The sequence below is a fragment of the Suillus fuscotomentosus genome (assembly GCF_016647785.1).
Source record: "Suillus fuscotomentosus strain FC203 chromosome Unknown F5891scaffold_17, whole genome shotgun sequence".
Lineage (NCBI taxonomy): Eukaryota > Fungi > Basidiomycota > Agaricomycetes > Boletales > Suillaceae > Suillus > Suillus fuscotomentosus.
The window spans coordinates 479,250-493,533 of record NW_024539529.1 but is presented as its reverse complement, the minus strand read 5'-3'; the positions used below and the strand labels follow the sequence as shown (position 1 = coordinate 493,533).

The following is a 14,284-nucleotide window of genomic DNA, read 5'->3' as shown; positions in this document are numbered from 1 at the left end:
CATTCTCTATTCTCTATGGCATAACACATTATTTATTCGTCCACACTGTCATGACTGCTATCATCATCATCATCATGGTAATTTGGTGATTTGTTGGTTATAATACACACGCTCCTCTCATGTACGCGCGAGCTGGAATATCTAATGAACGAGCGAGTAGGTGAGTTGAAACAATTTGTGACATCATCGCCCGTCCCTCCCGAAGAAAAACTTGAGAAGCATCAATATCAGAGATGTCAACACATTTTCTCTGTAAAATCTTGAGAGCGCGCCTCAACAGATGTCACAATGCGAGGTGAACTATTGCAACAAGGCGCGGACCCACAATTGACTCAACACGATGAAGTCCCTTCAGCGGAGGCCAGCTATGTCGGAGGTTAAAAGGCTCTGGAGTCTGGATAGTAAATGCTCATGACAGATAGAAACGCAGGGACAATATCTCGGAGCGCCGTAGACACTGGAGTCTGGACAGAATCGACCATTGGCACTGTGATCATATCTCAAGCGCTTCAGGGGGCAATAGCGACCATGAATTCGACATGAGTGTAGGGAGGACAACACATACAACGAGCAGCAATTACAGTAACGTCGAACAAGATGCCCGATAACTAGACGCAAAAACAAACAGCTTGATAGTCGATTTGATCTGAAGGTCGGGGAAGTATTGATGACAGAGGATTGGGTGGTGGGTGGTGCTGGTGTGCGTCGAGACTGATGGAATGTAAGTTTGACACGTGATGATAGAGGTCCGCACTCACATTCTCGTCGTGCTTTGGAAGTGGACAAGGTAGAGGCGATGTAGCAGGGAACTGTGAGTCAACTGTAGAGTCAACTTGGAGGCAAACAGGTAAAAGAAACATACATCCAGGAGATAAGGCTCATCGATGCGACCCGCGTCTGTACGAGAAAAGAGCTTGCGTAGAAAGCGGAGGCGAGCATGTGGATCCTTGGCAGGCAAAGGTCGGGGGATGGGAGACATGGCAGGTATTATCACTGGTTTATGACGCGCGGGACGAGGTGTTGCATCGGACTGTAATGAATAAAAGTGCGGTGCAGATGAAGGAAAGGGCGGGTCCACATACGTTGAGCAGACCAGCATGGCGTGAATCAGATTTATTGGTCTATAAAATATTAGCATATAAATGATGTATGTATGTGGGGGATACATACACTAGGCTGCGCTTCAAGTCCAATGCTAGTAAGGATGTTGGCTGGAATGTCACATATGAAGATTTTAGTGTCATTGGAGATCGTGTAAGCTAGTTGGCGTAAATTGGGCGAGGACGAGCTCGGGAAATTCCGAGACGTGGAATGAAGCGAGGAGTTGGCGGGACTCGAAGGCCCAAGTGGTCGGAAGAGCTGGCGAGAAGAACACAATCAGATGAGAGTGCTAGACTATGGATGTTCTCAGTGTGTTTGAAAGGGGCTCCAACAGTCTTGAGGGTCGACGCGTCAAATTCGTGGATTGTCGTGCCATCATCCATGCAGTTGGATGCGGCTATGTAAGTGCAAATTGGCAAAGGTGAATTGATGTATCTGCGCAGTGCGATGGTAGTACGACTCGGATGTCTCCAACTAGATCGGCGTTTGAATTATACTATAGCCAGTATCGTCATTCAAATATTATCACTGAAACAGACCTGAATGTGACTAGTTGACTATACATATCATTCGCACTATGTTTGTTCTACTGCACTTTACTCTTTTTCAATCCCGCCAATTTGTTAGCAAAGATAGCGCATGAAGATGTCCCCGCCGAGTCTCAGAGGGCATAACGACGGGCATTGAGGTTCAGAATTGCTAGTACTTCTCATACATGTTGCCGAAACTGCAGACCTGGGACCAAGCTAGTCGGAGCTCAGGTAAATGACCATTTGATGTGTCCTCGCCAGATGTTCTAAAAAAGAACAGACCGAAGCAATTCTGTGGTATTCGAGGGAGCACGCACTGCCACATAGAAATATATTTGTCGTATGGAATACTCGTTCTCATTTAAAGTCGGTTATAGGTTTCGCATTTTCGCCTCTTCGAAGTGTTCCACACTCTTGAGCTCCCCGCGAGCTTGTTACAAGTGTTGAACGGTCTGCAGTTCTTTCGACCCCACCCACTAGGCTTAGGGCTATCATCAGTGTGCTTTGGGTCAGATTCGTGTCTCCTACAGCCCGCGGTCTGCGTCTATCAATCCTGATCCGAACGTGCCTAGAAGGTCTGTATCTTAAAAGTCCATATCGTGTCCCTCGCTTTTTCTTTTCACCGCATTGTTGCTTCAAGTTCAGACGCGGCACCTTCCAGCCCTGCTCTGGCGGTGCTGGACCTTTCCTCTCAATCGTTCAACAATCTTTTTCTATTAGCCTGCTTTAACAGATTCTTTACTAGATCCATCAAATCTGTAAATTGGGAGCCTGACTCTCTGTCAGCTCGTCTTCCCTTCTCTCCATCCTGACATAACGCCGACGTACAAAGGCCAACACTCATGTCCAACTTCCTTTCTACCACGAAATCGGCCAGTAACTGGATCTACAATTTGCACAATTCTTTTCATCTCCGACAAACGTACCATTGGGAGGACTCGAGCCAGCGCTAGCTACTGCCACAGTCAACACTATCGGTGTCTCAGAACACACACACATTCCTACAGTACTTGAATGCTGTCAACGTCACAACGCGCGAGTCCAAGGTCGACGACTTCGCTCATTTTGCTCTCACCGTTTGCGGCTTCAAGGAACACGACTCACTCATACATGAAAGACACTGGATTTCTCTGTGGATCTGTGGTGAGGAGAAATCTGCAGAAGCAAATGTCTGCATGGTGGATCCAGACACAAAGATGATCCAGGTGATCAAAGAAAACAAAGCGGCGCGGAATATCCAAAGTCCTGAGCCACAGGTGATTGCAGAGGCCATCTCTGCATTCCAGCACAACAACCACATTCGACAATCCATGGGCCTCCCTGCACTTGCCCAGATGACCTTACTCCGCATCACAATGGTGGGAACGCACCCTGCCTTCTACCTCGTCCCCGTCACGAATGTGCTGAATAACGCCGTCCTCAATGGAACATACCCGCTGTCTCGAACAAGGGTGCAAAGATGCAGATGCGAAGTCGTTGGCGTCAACGGTGGTGTGGAGAACCCGGCATATAGGACTCATGCCCTACAATATTATGTCGCGTTCAGGGTCCTGGCCAAGAGATGTTTTCCGTTTAATACCCCTTATGCATCATGTTTCGTGTCGCCTTTGATTGTAAAAGAAGTGATACCCTATCCTGTATTCCAAATTTTCACGCACAACGACATGTAATATACCTACATTTGCATCGTATCTTCCTTCTCCCACCCAGGGTTCTTCTGTAGTATAACAAAGCCCTCTAGAACATGTGCATACGGAATGAATTCTTCCGTCGCCAACTCTGCACGCTCTGTCGTCCCCAGTCGTACAGGCGTCTGGTGCGTCTGGAAGCCTGATATCGTGCGTGGTTTGCCAGCTTGGCCGACGACGTCCACAGCCTATGTAACGAATAAGGATGTGCCGTATGCGACACGGAAGGGGAACACTATGAACTCACCTGACCGACACGAACTGTCACAGGCTTGCTCTCGAGGTTCTCATCGAGCGTGATGAGGAAGCGAGGGTACATGGCAGTCACTAGGAAGTAAAGCATCCAATGGTACTTGTCGAGCACGACTATATGCGCTCATCAGAATACGTTTGCATGAATTAGAGCGAGAGTACTTACAGGCTTTAGCATCCGTAAACGCCATGATTGTCGCCAGTAAACCCGCAACAGCCGGTCGACTCATGATGTTTCTATCCGAGAAGAAAGGATTGATCCCAATCGTGCCCTTGCCCATGTGTACGAGACCTTGCGCGATGCGGACCATAAACAAACAATCAGGCTCCTTATAGTAGTACCCCGCGAGCTGACGGAGCATCTGTGCAAGCCGTGCGTTGTTCGTGCCCGCGCCCACGAGGCCCATTGCAAAGATGGCGTTGAGTGCGACCGCGAGGTCGTGGTCGTGGCTGTATTTTGAGAGTGTGTCGAGGACGGGGAGCTGTGGATTTGAGGCGCTGATGAGGCCGAGGGCAAGGGGGACAGATTTGCGGATGATGGGATCGCCGTAGTGCATCTGAGAATGATATCCGTTAGTAAGACGACTACATATCATTTCTCTCGAAAAGTTATACCAAGTGGTTGAATTGCCTCATGGACATCTCGGCACCAATATCCTCTCCCATGGCGATCATCGCAATACCGAGAACGGCGAACGATTGGAATGTATCGTCGGGTTTCTTGTCCTCTTTCTTCTCATCCTTGTTCTCGTCCTTCTTCCCCTCCGCACTCTCAGCTTGCTCCTTCTCCTTGAGGGCATCAAGGTGCTCGCCACACAAGTGCAGCAATCTCTGCACCCGCAAGACGTTCCCGGTGGCAACGAAGGAGCACACCTCCACAAGAATCTGCGCCTGCCTTGAAATCGGATGTTGAATAGCCTTCAGCGTCTCGAGTGTGGCATCCGAAGCATCCTGCAAGCCTGTGACTCCGACTCAACACGTCTCTCAACTCAAAAAAAAACTATGAAAACGTACCAACATAAAGCAGCGCCAGCCCCAACGCCATAAATCGACCCCACTTCTCGTCCAGAGCTTTATCATCTCTCTCCATCAGCGTCTGTAGAATCGTGCTCGTAATCTCCCCGTTCCCGCTGCCTACGAACACGAATCCCAGCGCGAGCGCGCTGAGTGCAGCAATCTCCATCGATACACCGTCGTCTGCGACCGCAGGCAGGAGGAGAGTGAGTAAGTCCTCGCGATGCGAGCCTGCGTATGCTACACCGAGCCCCATGATTGCGGCTATTTTGAGTGGGACGGATTTGTTCTCTACGTGTTCTGCTAGGAGTGCAAGGGCAGCATCTGCTTCCGTGCGCACACCTGCATTCAGCAGGCCTGTGGCTAAAAATGCACCAGCCTACATAATTAATGAGGATGTATAGTAACACGGAGTAGATAATACCTTGATCCACTCTTCAGGGGAGTATGTATATCTGTCGATGTGGCTGAGACCAACATCCGTATCCCAGAGGAGTCCAAGTCCAAGACTGGCTGCAGCGCTCATCATGCCTAAAAAAAAGTTGTCAGTATACCGGCTTCACGAACTGGTAAGATAGTCACCATGGTCTTTGTTCTTGTAAACCCAGCTGCTGCCCTCTTCAGCTTCTACCATCAGTTTATCGTTACCAAAACCAGCGTTAACGAATGCATTGACAAATGTGCCTGCAAGGTTAGCGCGAGCCGAGTCGACATTGGCAGACAGCCCTGATCCTGATCATGGTTCAGAAACAGACAAAAAATAGCTTCAAAAACGCACTCGTAGTCTCCAGATGACTCTTGTAGACGTCTTCAAGGCTCTTCGGATCTGCAACGCCCACTTCTTTCCCGAACTCCTTGAAATGTCTGCTGAGCTGTGTGTTGCTTAGACAGTCTAGAATGTCTTCTGGGAATTCATCTTCTGCGTCAGCATCTGGGTCTTCTGAAGCCGACGCTTTCAGCCATTCGATCGGAATTTGTGCACGCGCAAGAAGGAAAGCAAGCTGCTTCTTCATTATTCTGAGCAGATATGAGTGGATATCAATGCGCGTATGACACGACTCACGGATTGCCAGAGGCGTTGAAGTCTTGTCGAATGAGCGCAGCATCATTGAGGCGGATAGCCACACCGAGAGCCTCGGGGAATTTGGAAAATTGGAGGTAGATCTTGTGTATCGTGCGCAAGAAAGTGACATCATCAGGAGGTGGGAGGAGCATGACGCATCTATAAAAGAGATTAAAGACACGAGAATATGTACAAGGTAAACATACCGATCCATATATGCACACACACGACCGAACGTGTTTGCATCTACGAGACTTGCGATCCGATCAACAATCTCGAGCTCCACGAACAAGTCTACGGCGTCTGGCTCGGCGTTGTGTCCTAGGAAGAACGTGGCACATTCTAAACCGAGGTTATGTAAGTCTTCGATGGTGCCAGGGACCGGAGCAGGCTTTGATTTAGGCGCGTCTGAATCAGCTTCTGCTGCGGGTAAGGGGACTGCCTCTTCACCCTCTTGACGGATGGTATACTCCTCTCCTAGTTCAGCAGCGAGATGACGGACGTATTCATGCCCCCAAGAACCAGGTTCAGAAATTTTGGATGTAGGAGGGAGGAGAGATGCAGAAAGAAGGCGATAGCGGAGGGTTCCTCGTGGTTCAGTATCGGAGTAGGTCATAGCGAGAACAGAGAGAATATCGGCAAATAAACTCTACAAGATGATCAGCCAGTGTTATACAAAAAGGATTTCCTCGCACCTTGTTTTCAGATGCTGGCCATGTCTCGAACAGCTCCTGCAGGCCGGGATAATGTGGGCGTAGAAACTTGAGTGGTTTGGGAACGGAAGTCATGGACGACGTGGATGTTCTTATAAGTGTCCGGAGCGTTTCAAGAGCAGGACGGTAGAGATCTGTGTTCAATTCCTGCTACCAATTCAATTACTTGTTCTACCTCGATCGTGAGTGGCACGCACCTTTAACCGTTCAACGAGCATCTCCAGCTCGGATTTGAGCTGTGCATCTTCTTCCGACTGGAAGATATAAGTCAAGCTAATATTGATTTCGCTAATGTGATTAACACTCACTAGTTCCTCCTCCTCGTCCTTTACACCATTCGCTTTAGTGTCTAGCTTCTTGTCCTCTTCTTTCTTCTTCTCCTTTGGATCCTGTGACGGAACTGTAATATCTGCTACTGGTCGTTCTGCCATAGCTCGTGTGTGTCTCTAAGATGATAGAGCTAAAACAGTTAAAGTACTTGGCAGCCAATAAGTCTCGACGCGCGTCGGGGACGCGTCACGCACCATCCAGGTGTCACACATATTCTGTTTTGGGTATCGTGACATTATGTTCAATTCCGTCACGCTGGCTAACCACTATAATTGGTTTGTCCAACTAGGGGTCGGCGTTGCCGACGTGGACCTTGCTCACATTCCGTCTTTTTCTAGCTCTATCGTGCTCGTTTAGTCTGGCTTCGTCCCAGGATTTCTTCTGACATCACTATAGCTACTACTACATTGTTTCTTTCAGTGTACTGCACTATGGTACCTTGTTTTCTGTCAGACTGTCTGTCCTCGAGAAACGCTTTTTCGTTTCCTCCGCGAGTCGCTCAATCCTGTTATCTTCTATCCGAAGGTCTTCGTTTGGATGTTGAAGGAATAGATCATTGTCGAAGTCTCTGAGAAGACGTATGCATTCTTGGCCGTGACTTCTGGATAGTGCGACGTATGCATTGAAGGGAGATAGGCGAAAACATGTCGTTCTTCCAATGTCCACTAAAACGTGATCAATCATCTGTCCTTGTGCTTTAAAGTCGGTAAATGCGTAAGCTGGTGTTACAGGGAGTTGACGCCGCGTGATTCTTGTAGAAGGACCTGTGCCCATGGAAAATTTAATTTCGCAAGGTAACACTGGTATGTGCTGAGGCAGAAGTCCGTGCAATGGCGGTAAATCACAGAAGTCGAGGTGAATGATAACAAATGCAGGGGGATAACGCAAGAATGCTCTCTTTGCTTCCACAGCGTTGCTCCCAATCTTTGGCTCTCTGGGATCCAGAACGATATCAGTAATTCTCAGTCTATACTCACTGAAAATGAAAGCACATTGATTGTCTGAGGTACTTAGCAGTTCAAATACGCTAGGTTGCATGGTGTTTCGATAGATAGATAGTAAATACGATGTTTAGGGGCGCGGCGTAAAATTATAGGATTAATTTTTATTTATTCATCACATTATTACCAACATATTAACAAAAAAGGGAGTTGTCCGAAAACAACGAATATTGGAAGGGAAGCGCGCTAGCTTCGCCCTGTGGGCGGAGCTCTGGGCGCGAGGGAGTTGCACGGTCTAAGTTATTACTTTGTTATTCAGAAAACGACAAGTATTGGAAGGGAAATCGGAGGTAGGTGATAAGTTCGCATCATCGTATCACGTTGTATGGCGTCACTGTATTTACTATTATTTGGAAATCACACGAAATGATCCATGTGAACCTGACCTTGCTTCGCAAGGTAACTTCACTCTCAGTAGGCGTCTTCAGGCGCAATGCGTCTTTCATGTGTTTATTAAAAAGGCCTCAGATTTTAGATATCATCGAATACTCATCGGCCAACCTCGTTCTCTAAGGATCAATATCCCTTCACGCCTTGGGGCTTCGTATACTCTTTTGCCTAATGGTATTTCCGCAGTTGTGGCCTTCGCGTCCGGCTGGAGAGCTCTTGTTCCATTCATGTCGCAGGCTTGGTATGCCAGTGACGAAGCATGGGAGTGGAAATGTCAGGGTGTACGTAGGATTTTGTGGAGGGGGCTCAGTATCACATACGCGTTGGAACTTGGCAAGGGGTTCCAAAAAATTATGGTACACGAAGATGAGTAAATCAGATGCCTCGCAGTAGTCGTTTCTTAAAGCAAACAGCATGCATGTACACGAACTGTTCTGTGACGTCAAAGAGACAAGATAGTCTAAAAATTGAATGCTAAATGGTTTACGATGGACATGCCATGTGCACCCGTAAATTGACTGCCTCCGTGTGGTATGCAGAGATATGTTCACTGAACCATGCTGCGTCGTTCCTAATTTGAAGCGGGAACGACACAGATACGAGTCGAGAAGTTCGATTGATCAATCAAAGATCATGCTGTTTTGATGTGCCAGTATGTATAATCAGTAAAGTTTCGAGTCCCACATGCTTTACTTCCGCCTATACTAACAGCATTTAGCATTAGCAACCTGTAGGAATTTTATGCGCCCGACTCGGTTAGCACTCTCACTGACGCTGTTGCATATCAACCAAACTGAAACGGTTAATTACTACTCACGCAATGCAGTCTTACGCAGCGGAGCGGAAACAGGACAGGTCGGTTGAATTATCATTACAAACCCATTTGTGTCCTCTGATGAGCATACGAGGGATGAGAGTATGGAGGACAGTCGCCATCACATAGGATTCTTCAAATGTACTACTCAATTACTTTCTAGGTATGGAATTGAAGCTCATGGGTGAATGAGATGGAGTTGTGACACTTGTCCTGGCGCTTTTGCTGACCCTTGGATAAGCATCCGGTGCTGGCGGAGGAACGTCTCGAGACTCGGTGGTACCAGTTGTTTTTCGTTTGATTCTCCTCTTGCATGAATATCTTGGTGTGTGCTTTTATCGCTGTCTTAATTCTGGTGCATTTCCCTGATCTGCCTAACACCTGCAGATATAGCTTTGAGCTGCTGGCCCTGCTTTTCCCCCTGGGAGTTCGCGACTCCATAGCTATCATCGTCATTGTTCACCTGGTGTAAGCCAACAATTCACAAAATATCGATCTCCAGCGATTGTCCTTCAGCTAGATGTTGTTTATTGCCAGGATTCTTGCGGGTTCTTTTATTCTTCTCTGCACGTTTCTGGGGACTTTATGATGCACTACTGCCGGATATCAAGGTATTTCGGTGCCATCGTACCAGCTGTCTTCAATGTTTTCTCCTCGGAAGGCTTCCTCGTTATAAACTGCATCATTGGTGAACAAACGCTTGCAAGCCTGTCTTCTCGTTTTGATGATACCCTTGGTATCATATCCCTTGTAGTATGTCTGAATTCCTCCCGCCGCACCAAATGACAGATTTCGAGGTGGATACCGCGTTATTCATTGGTGGGACCACTTTAACACCAATAATCCAGAATTCTGACCGAATGCCGACTCATAGGTACGAAAGTGTCGCCTGGATCCCGAATGTAATTGCATTTATCGCCATGTTGGCTATAGGTTATCCACAACTACGCGAAAACCTATCCGCTCACGTCCCTTCGGCAACACCTGCTAATATCATGTCTTTTGCATCGTTTCTTGCATCTAACATTATTGGCAGGTGTTCCACAATCCCTGACTATGACGTATACCATAGCCCTGATGCTTCTTCGTGAGCTGTCCCTGGTCATTATCAGGGCTCTCTTGACATTCCCATAACGCTAAATTTTTTGTTTACACGTATCTTGGGTTCTTCATATCTAATGTAAGCCATCTATGTCAGTGTCAGTTACATCTTGACCTTTTTCTTTTGAAAAAGGTGACTGGTCAGGCTCTGGGTGCCGCATTTGCAGCAGCAGCTCCAAGCATGCCTGCTTGGAATGCAGGATTTGATAACAGCTCTTCTGTCGGTGGCTTGTTACACAGCGTCTTGTTACCTACAGGTGCATTTGGAAAAATCCTGACTGCTTTGGTCGCTCTCAGCATATCCGGTGCCTGTGCACCATCGATATATACATGCAGCAACAGTTTCATGGCTATTATTATGTGGTTTGCTGCGGTGCCGAGATGGGTATATATCCTCGGGTCAGAGGGGATGTAAGTGTCATCAAGTGGATGCAAACGTCAGCGATGTTCATGATTTTGATTCAGGCCTCGTGCCAGTGGCCATTGTTGGTGCCAAAAGGTTTTATGCTACCTTCGTGGACATCCTTAGTACAAGTTCCAAATATCGGTATCGATTGTTAGCACTAACATGCTGATCTCTTAGACATCATTGGATATTGCACATCAGTATTCTCTGCGATAATACTCGCAGAGCATGTATTATTCCGACGAACCTCATATTCTGAGGTCCAGTACCCCATCGCGACTTGAGCTTCATATGCTTTCTTTCCTAGCGGTAGTGGCTTTTGTGTGCGCATACGGAGCTCTTGTTCCATTCATATCACAGGCTTGGTATGTAGGACCAGTAGTGAGGTAGGGCAGTGGAGACGTTGGTGTGTTCGTAGGGTTTGTGGTAGGAGTTGTCACCTATGCGTTGGCGAGGAGTTTCGAGACCATACTGTACAAGAAGATAGGTAAAGCAGATCCTTACTGGTATTGATATCCATGTGTACGTGAGTTGTCTTTGGCTACCCTTTTACATTGCAACTTACAAAAGACAACTTAATGTTTGGTACCAACTTCGAGACCTCGATTCTTGTGGCAACTTGATTGAATATTTGATGACGACGTACATTTGACCGTATATTTACCCCACACTTGATCATGCAAATACGCACGACTTGGCAGCGGAGAGTGCTGCTGCAAAATCTAGAGCTAATTGTAAGTACATGGATCAGCGAAAGCACGACCATTATGCATGCATGAAGCCCCACTGGGAAGAGAGTTATCGCAAAATGTGGTATCTCCGCATAGGTATCGAATGCCACATTAGCGGTACTCTCCAATAACTGGGTTCCACAGCGTCGATGTCACGATAACTGTCCGCTCACCTTCGCTACTATTGTGAAACGGCCGTAAAGAGCTACTCCACTGACAAGGTCAGGGGTGCACGAGAAGGGGGGCCTGGTACAGGAAGAAACTTGTACATGGTTTGACTGCCTTATTCGCCTTGATGAATGAGATTTAAGGAAACAACTCTGGTTTGAGGGGAGGGCGCGGGAAGGCTTCCATGCATTGCCGATGGACTCCGAATACCCGCCGGCCTGCCATACAGGGCTATAGTATACAGCCTGTAGGTACATAGGATGGAGGAAGGCCGTATGTAATTTGGATCAGCATATTTAATGCTGGTTTTTAGAAACGAGCCTGATCACAGTTGCCGAAGCACATTGAGTATAATAATTCCTAATTGGGCAACCCCAGTTGCCGGGCCCGGTCACCGGATCATAGCAAACTTTATTCAAGACAGAATGTCCGCTATTAATATATTGAATCTGCCTAGCAGCTATTATCCTATTTCATTCTACACTACTCCGTTAATATTGCTTAACATTTAACCATCGGTGTTGTCGTTGGCATGTCCCACGAAGCGCTCAGATGGTAGGAAAGATAAAATCCTAGCCACCAAGGGAGAAACTGACCTCAACAAAATGGCTACACCCACAGTTTCGGGCTTCATTGGCGCTGTGATCATTCGTCCCGTCGTCGTGGCTATAAACAGTCTTGTGCTCGCATCCCTCATGTCCTACGTGATCGCTGAACGACTTGACTGGAGGCCGGTAAGCTCTCTGTTTGTGTATTCCAGTCTTTACGGTCTTCTGATTGAACAGTACAAAAGATCACCGTATGCGTTACATGCGACATTCTTGCTGTCGGCATTGACCACTTTAAGGACCAAAAAATTATCATTAGCGCATGCGGCGCAGCTGCTGAACAACGCTTCGCCTCCCTGTTCTTTCTTACCCGCATGTTTCTGGTCCTGAATGCATCACTGCTTGTGATCGCTTTATGTCAAGGTTCACCAAAAATGACTATCGTCACCGCGATTTTTACTACCCCCGCTTTCCTGTGGGCGACGCCGCTCAACCCTCGGCGAATTGGTGCGGTCATCCAGAGATCCTTACCCGCAAAGCATGGTCAAGAAGTGGGGTATAGTTCGTCGATACCTGGTACTCCATTCGTCATCAAACGAGTCCCTGGCATGAAGGCTATATTCAACGGCATCATCCGAGGGTATGTGATATTGCATTCCGACGGTTTATGGGTTTTGATTTGAAGAATTTTAGTTGTGGGATATTTTTCGTTGTTCACTCCTCACTGCAGGCATCGTGGAAGTCAGATTTCAACGCGCTCCCATGGACGATCATTGAGATTGTCATGTGGTCGACGGTTAATCGCATTGTTCATTCTGTAAGGCAGTGTTCTACATGTAATAGAACTCCTAACTCACGAACTCCGAAAGGTTATGACAGACGTGCGTGACTTTGATGAGGACGAGAAGGCTGGAGTCCCCACCATACCCGTCCTTCTTGGATCCCCTATCAAGACTCGTATTTTATTAACTGTCAGTCAAGCAGCCGTTCTGATAGCCTCTCTCGGCAACCCATACATTTTAGGGAGTTCCTGCTTCATGATTGCTCTTGTTTGGATCCTAGGGAAAGATTCCCCGAAAGTTTCCTTCTTCCTGAGCATTCACTCGCAGTCGATATTCATTGTTATGTACGCTGTCACAAAATGTTGGTCTCTCTAGACTACTGTTACTGTTATCTTACGAAGGAAGAGAGGCTCGTCGAGACTGGACACGGTAAAGTCCGCACGCTTGTTTGCAGTAATGCGGTTTCGCGCCGTTCAGATAGAAGAAAGTGTCGTATTTCTTGACAATTTGTATTCATTCACGTATGATAATGGTAATATTCATCCCGGTGGTGTAGCCCTCCTTGTGTCTTCCTTGTGCCTATGTGATGTTTTGGAGTCCTAAGCTGTGCATGTGAGTTTGAATGTACTTGCGACACTCTTAGCATTGCTATTGTAAGGTATCTTAATGCAGTCATTTCTGGGCGAACCCAACCCCAGGTGGGGTATCAGTTAGCCGCTATTAGCAGAACCTGGTCGTAATCAGCTGCGCAATGTACCAGAACAGCCAAAATGTTTTTATACATGCCTTTTACATAGCTAGTATCATACTCCAAATCGCACCTGAGCAAACATCAAATACATCGCTCTATTCTGTCACAGAGCAGCAGTGGTGGACGTGATGAGATGTGCATGGAATTACCCTCCCCATGACTTTCACAACACACGCAATACCGAGCTCCTTCCTGTCCTTGTGGATGACACCAAGAAGTATATGCAAATCGCTTCGAAATCTAATCTCAAGCAGCTCATCGGAAGAGTGGATCGTTTTCTCGAATATCTGGAGCGGTACATGCGATGGCCGAGGCGGCTATAGGAGTTGCGTCTGGAGACGGGGCCGGAGATATAAAGCTTAGAGCAGGGAGAGGGGATTGCCATTGTTGTGAAGGAGTTGAGGTCTGCAGCCAGCAACATGATAGAGAGCTTTGGTCAACAATTATCAGTGGCTGGCTAATCATGACGCATGACACGTTAGGAATCAGAGGAAGCAACGTGGCAGTGCATATGCGGAAGCGGGAAGATTAAGACCTGAACGGAAACAATATTGAATCATCAGCTGGTCGTCTGACTTAGTATATGCATGGCAGGTGTGAGGAACAACGGGCATGAGATGCGAAACCATGTAAATATCGAGGGAAGGTTGTTTGTTCCACAGGGTCAAAGCTAGACACAGTCACTGGCGAGGTTCAACTTCTGCGCTTCACATCCCTTGATCGACATGCACGGAAAGACAAAGACAGGGCGACAAACGCAGACTTATTACCTTAAACCATTCGTGTCACAATCGCCCTTCTTTGGCAGAGATGTAAGTAATAGCACCGAAACCAATGAAATTGTCCACCTAAAGCGAATCAGTATTGACCTCGCCCGCGACAACTATCGTCTCCGTCTTCA

General features: G+C 47.4%; 7 protein-coding genes across 7 annotated transcripts; 3 read left to right on the top strand and 4 right to left on the bottom strand.

Annotated features, from left to right (window-relative positions):
• Window positions 1-59: 59 nt before the first annotated feature.
• On the bottom strand, window positions 60-1,360 carry F5891DRAFT_162576 (uncharacterized protein). The gene is made up of 4 exons (XM_041370735.1): window positions 1,171-1,360; window positions 863-1,121; window positions 759-809; window positions 60-711 (listed from the first exon to the last, which is right to left on the bottom strand). The coding sequence occupies exons 1-4, from the start codon at window positions 1,242-1,244 to the stop codon at window positions 352-354; spliced, it is 744 nt and encodes a 247-aa protein (XP_041228007.1). The 5' UTR covers window positions 1,245-1,360; the 3' UTR covers window positions 60-351.
• A 1,245-nt stretch (window positions 1,361-2,605) lies between these two features.
• F5891DRAFT_949235 (uncharacterized protein) lies at window positions 2,606-3,301 on the top strand (the record flags this gene model as incomplete). The annotated part of the gene is made up of 1 exon (XM_041374859.1): window positions 2,606-3,301. A coding segment is annotated over one exon (696 nt), but the record flags the coding sequence as incomplete, so codon positions are not given.
• Window positions 3,212-6,864, bottom strand: F5891DRAFT_1106951 (26S proteasome regulatory complex non-ATPase subcomplex Rpn1 subunit). The gene is made up of 13 exons (XM_041363665.1): window positions 6,670-6,864; window positions 6,559-6,615; window positions 6,344-6,508; window positions 5,855-6,297; window positions 5,649-5,807; window positions 5,364-5,602; window positions 5,168-5,317; window positions 5,010-5,116; window positions 4,586-4,964; window positions 4,187-4,530; window positions 3,738-4,128; window positions 3,567-3,685; window positions 3,212-3,507 (listed from the first exon to the last, which is right to left on the bottom strand). Exons 1-13 carry the CDS (start codon window positions 6,790-6,792, stop codon window positions 3,307-3,309), a joined length of 2,877 nt encoding a protein of 958 aa, XP_041228005.1. The 5' UTR covers window positions 6,793-6,864; the 3' UTR covers window positions 3,212-3,306.
• Window positions 6,865-6,974: 110 nt separating this feature from the next.
• F5891DRAFT_1023908 (uncharacterized protein) lies at window positions 6,975-7,781 on the bottom strand. Its single transcript, XM_041361305.1, has 2 exons — window positions 7,684-7,781; window positions 6,975-7,625 (listed from the first exon to the last, which is right to left on the bottom strand). Exon 2 carries the CDS (start codon window positions 7,463-7,465, stop codon window positions 7,121-7,123), a length of 345 nt encoding a protein of 114 aa, XP_041228004.1. The 5' UTR covers window positions 7,466-7,625; window positions 7,684-7,781; the 3' UTR covers window positions 6,975-7,120.
• A 1,543-nt stretch (window positions 7,782-9,324) lies between these two features.
• F5891DRAFT_1023906 (uncharacterized protein) lies at window positions 9,325-9,864 on the top strand. The gene is made up of 2 exons (XM_041361304.1): window positions 9,325-9,715; window positions 9,771-9,864. The coding sequence occupies exon 1, from the start codon at window positions 9,482-9,484 to the stop codon at window positions 9,680-9,682; it is 201 nt and encodes a 66-aa protein (XP_041228003.1). The 5' UTR covers window positions 9,325-9,481; the 3' UTR covers window positions 9,683-9,715; window positions 9,771-9,864.
• A 274-nt stretch (window positions 9,865-10,138) lies between these two features.
• F5891DRAFT_1172103 (uncharacterized protein) lies at window positions 10,139-11,559 on the bottom strand (the record flags this gene model as incomplete). The annotated part of the gene is made up of 6 exons (XM_041365571.1): window positions 10,139-10,306; window positions 10,651-10,742; window positions 10,844-10,874; window positions 10,969-11,021; window positions 11,050-11,125; window positions 11,308-11,559. The coding sequence occupies 6 exons, from the start codon at window positions 11,557-11,559 to the stop codon at window positions 10,139-10,141; spliced, it is 672 nt and encodes a 223-aa protein (XP_041228002.1).
• A 198-nt stretch (window positions 11,560-11,757) lies between these two features.
• Window positions 11,758-13,233, top strand: F5891DRAFT_1143422 (uncharacterized protein). Its single transcript, XM_041364954.1, has 4 exons — window positions 11,758-12,036; window positions 12,096-12,490; window positions 12,544-12,667; window positions 12,720-13,233. The coding sequence occupies exons 1-4, from the start codon at window positions 11,908-11,910 to the stop codon at window positions 13,005-13,007; spliced, it is 936 nt and encodes a 311-aa protein (XP_041228001.1). The 5' UTR covers window positions 11,758-11,907; the 3' UTR covers window positions 13,008-13,233.
• Window positions 13,234-14,284: the final 1,051 nt, after the last annotated feature.

Coding starts and splice junctions, on each gene's coding strand:
- F5891DRAFT_1106951 (XM_041363665.1), bottom strand. CDS start 6,792: ATGGCAGAACGACCAGTAGCAGATATTACAGTTCCGTCACAGGATCCA. Junction 6,616..6,669: donor AGGACGAGGAGGAGGAACTA/GTGAGTGTTAAT, acceptor TATATCTTCCAG/TCGGAAGAAGATGCACAGCT. Junction 4,129..4,186: donor TGAGGCAATTCAACCACTTG/GTATAACTTTTC, acceptor TATCATTCTCAG/ATGCACTACGGCGATCCCAT.
- F5891DRAFT_1023906 (XM_041361304.1), top strand. CDS start 9,482: ATGATGCACTACTGCCGGATATCAAGGTATTTCGGTGCCATCGTACCA.
- F5891DRAFT_1023908 (XM_041361305.1), bottom strand. CDS start 7,465: ATGGGCACAGGTCCTTCTACAAGAATCACGCGGCGTCAACTCCCTGTA.
- F5891DRAFT_1143422 (XM_041364954.1), top strand. CDS start 11,908: ATGGCTACACCCACAGTTTCGGGCTTCATTGGCGCTGTGATCATTCGT. Junction 12,491..12,543: donor TTCAACGGCATCATCCGAGG/GTATGTGATATT, acceptor GAAGAATTTTAG/TTGTGGGATATTTTTCGTTG. Junction 12,668..12,719: donor TTAATCGCATTGTTCATTCT/GTAAGGCAGTGT, acceptor GAACTCCGAAAG/GTTATGACAGACGTGCGTGA.
- F5891DRAFT_162576 (XM_041370735.1), bottom strand. CDS start 1,244: ATGACACTAAAATCTTCATATGTGACATTCCAGCCAACATCCTTACTA. Junction 1,122..1,170: donor GACTTGAAGCGCAGCCTAGT/GTATGTATCCCC, acceptor AATATTTTATAG/ACCAATAAATCTGATTCACG. Junction 712..758: donor TTCCAAAGCACGACGAGAAT/GTGAGTGCGGAC, acceptor ACATTCCATCAG/TCTCGACGCACACCAGCACC.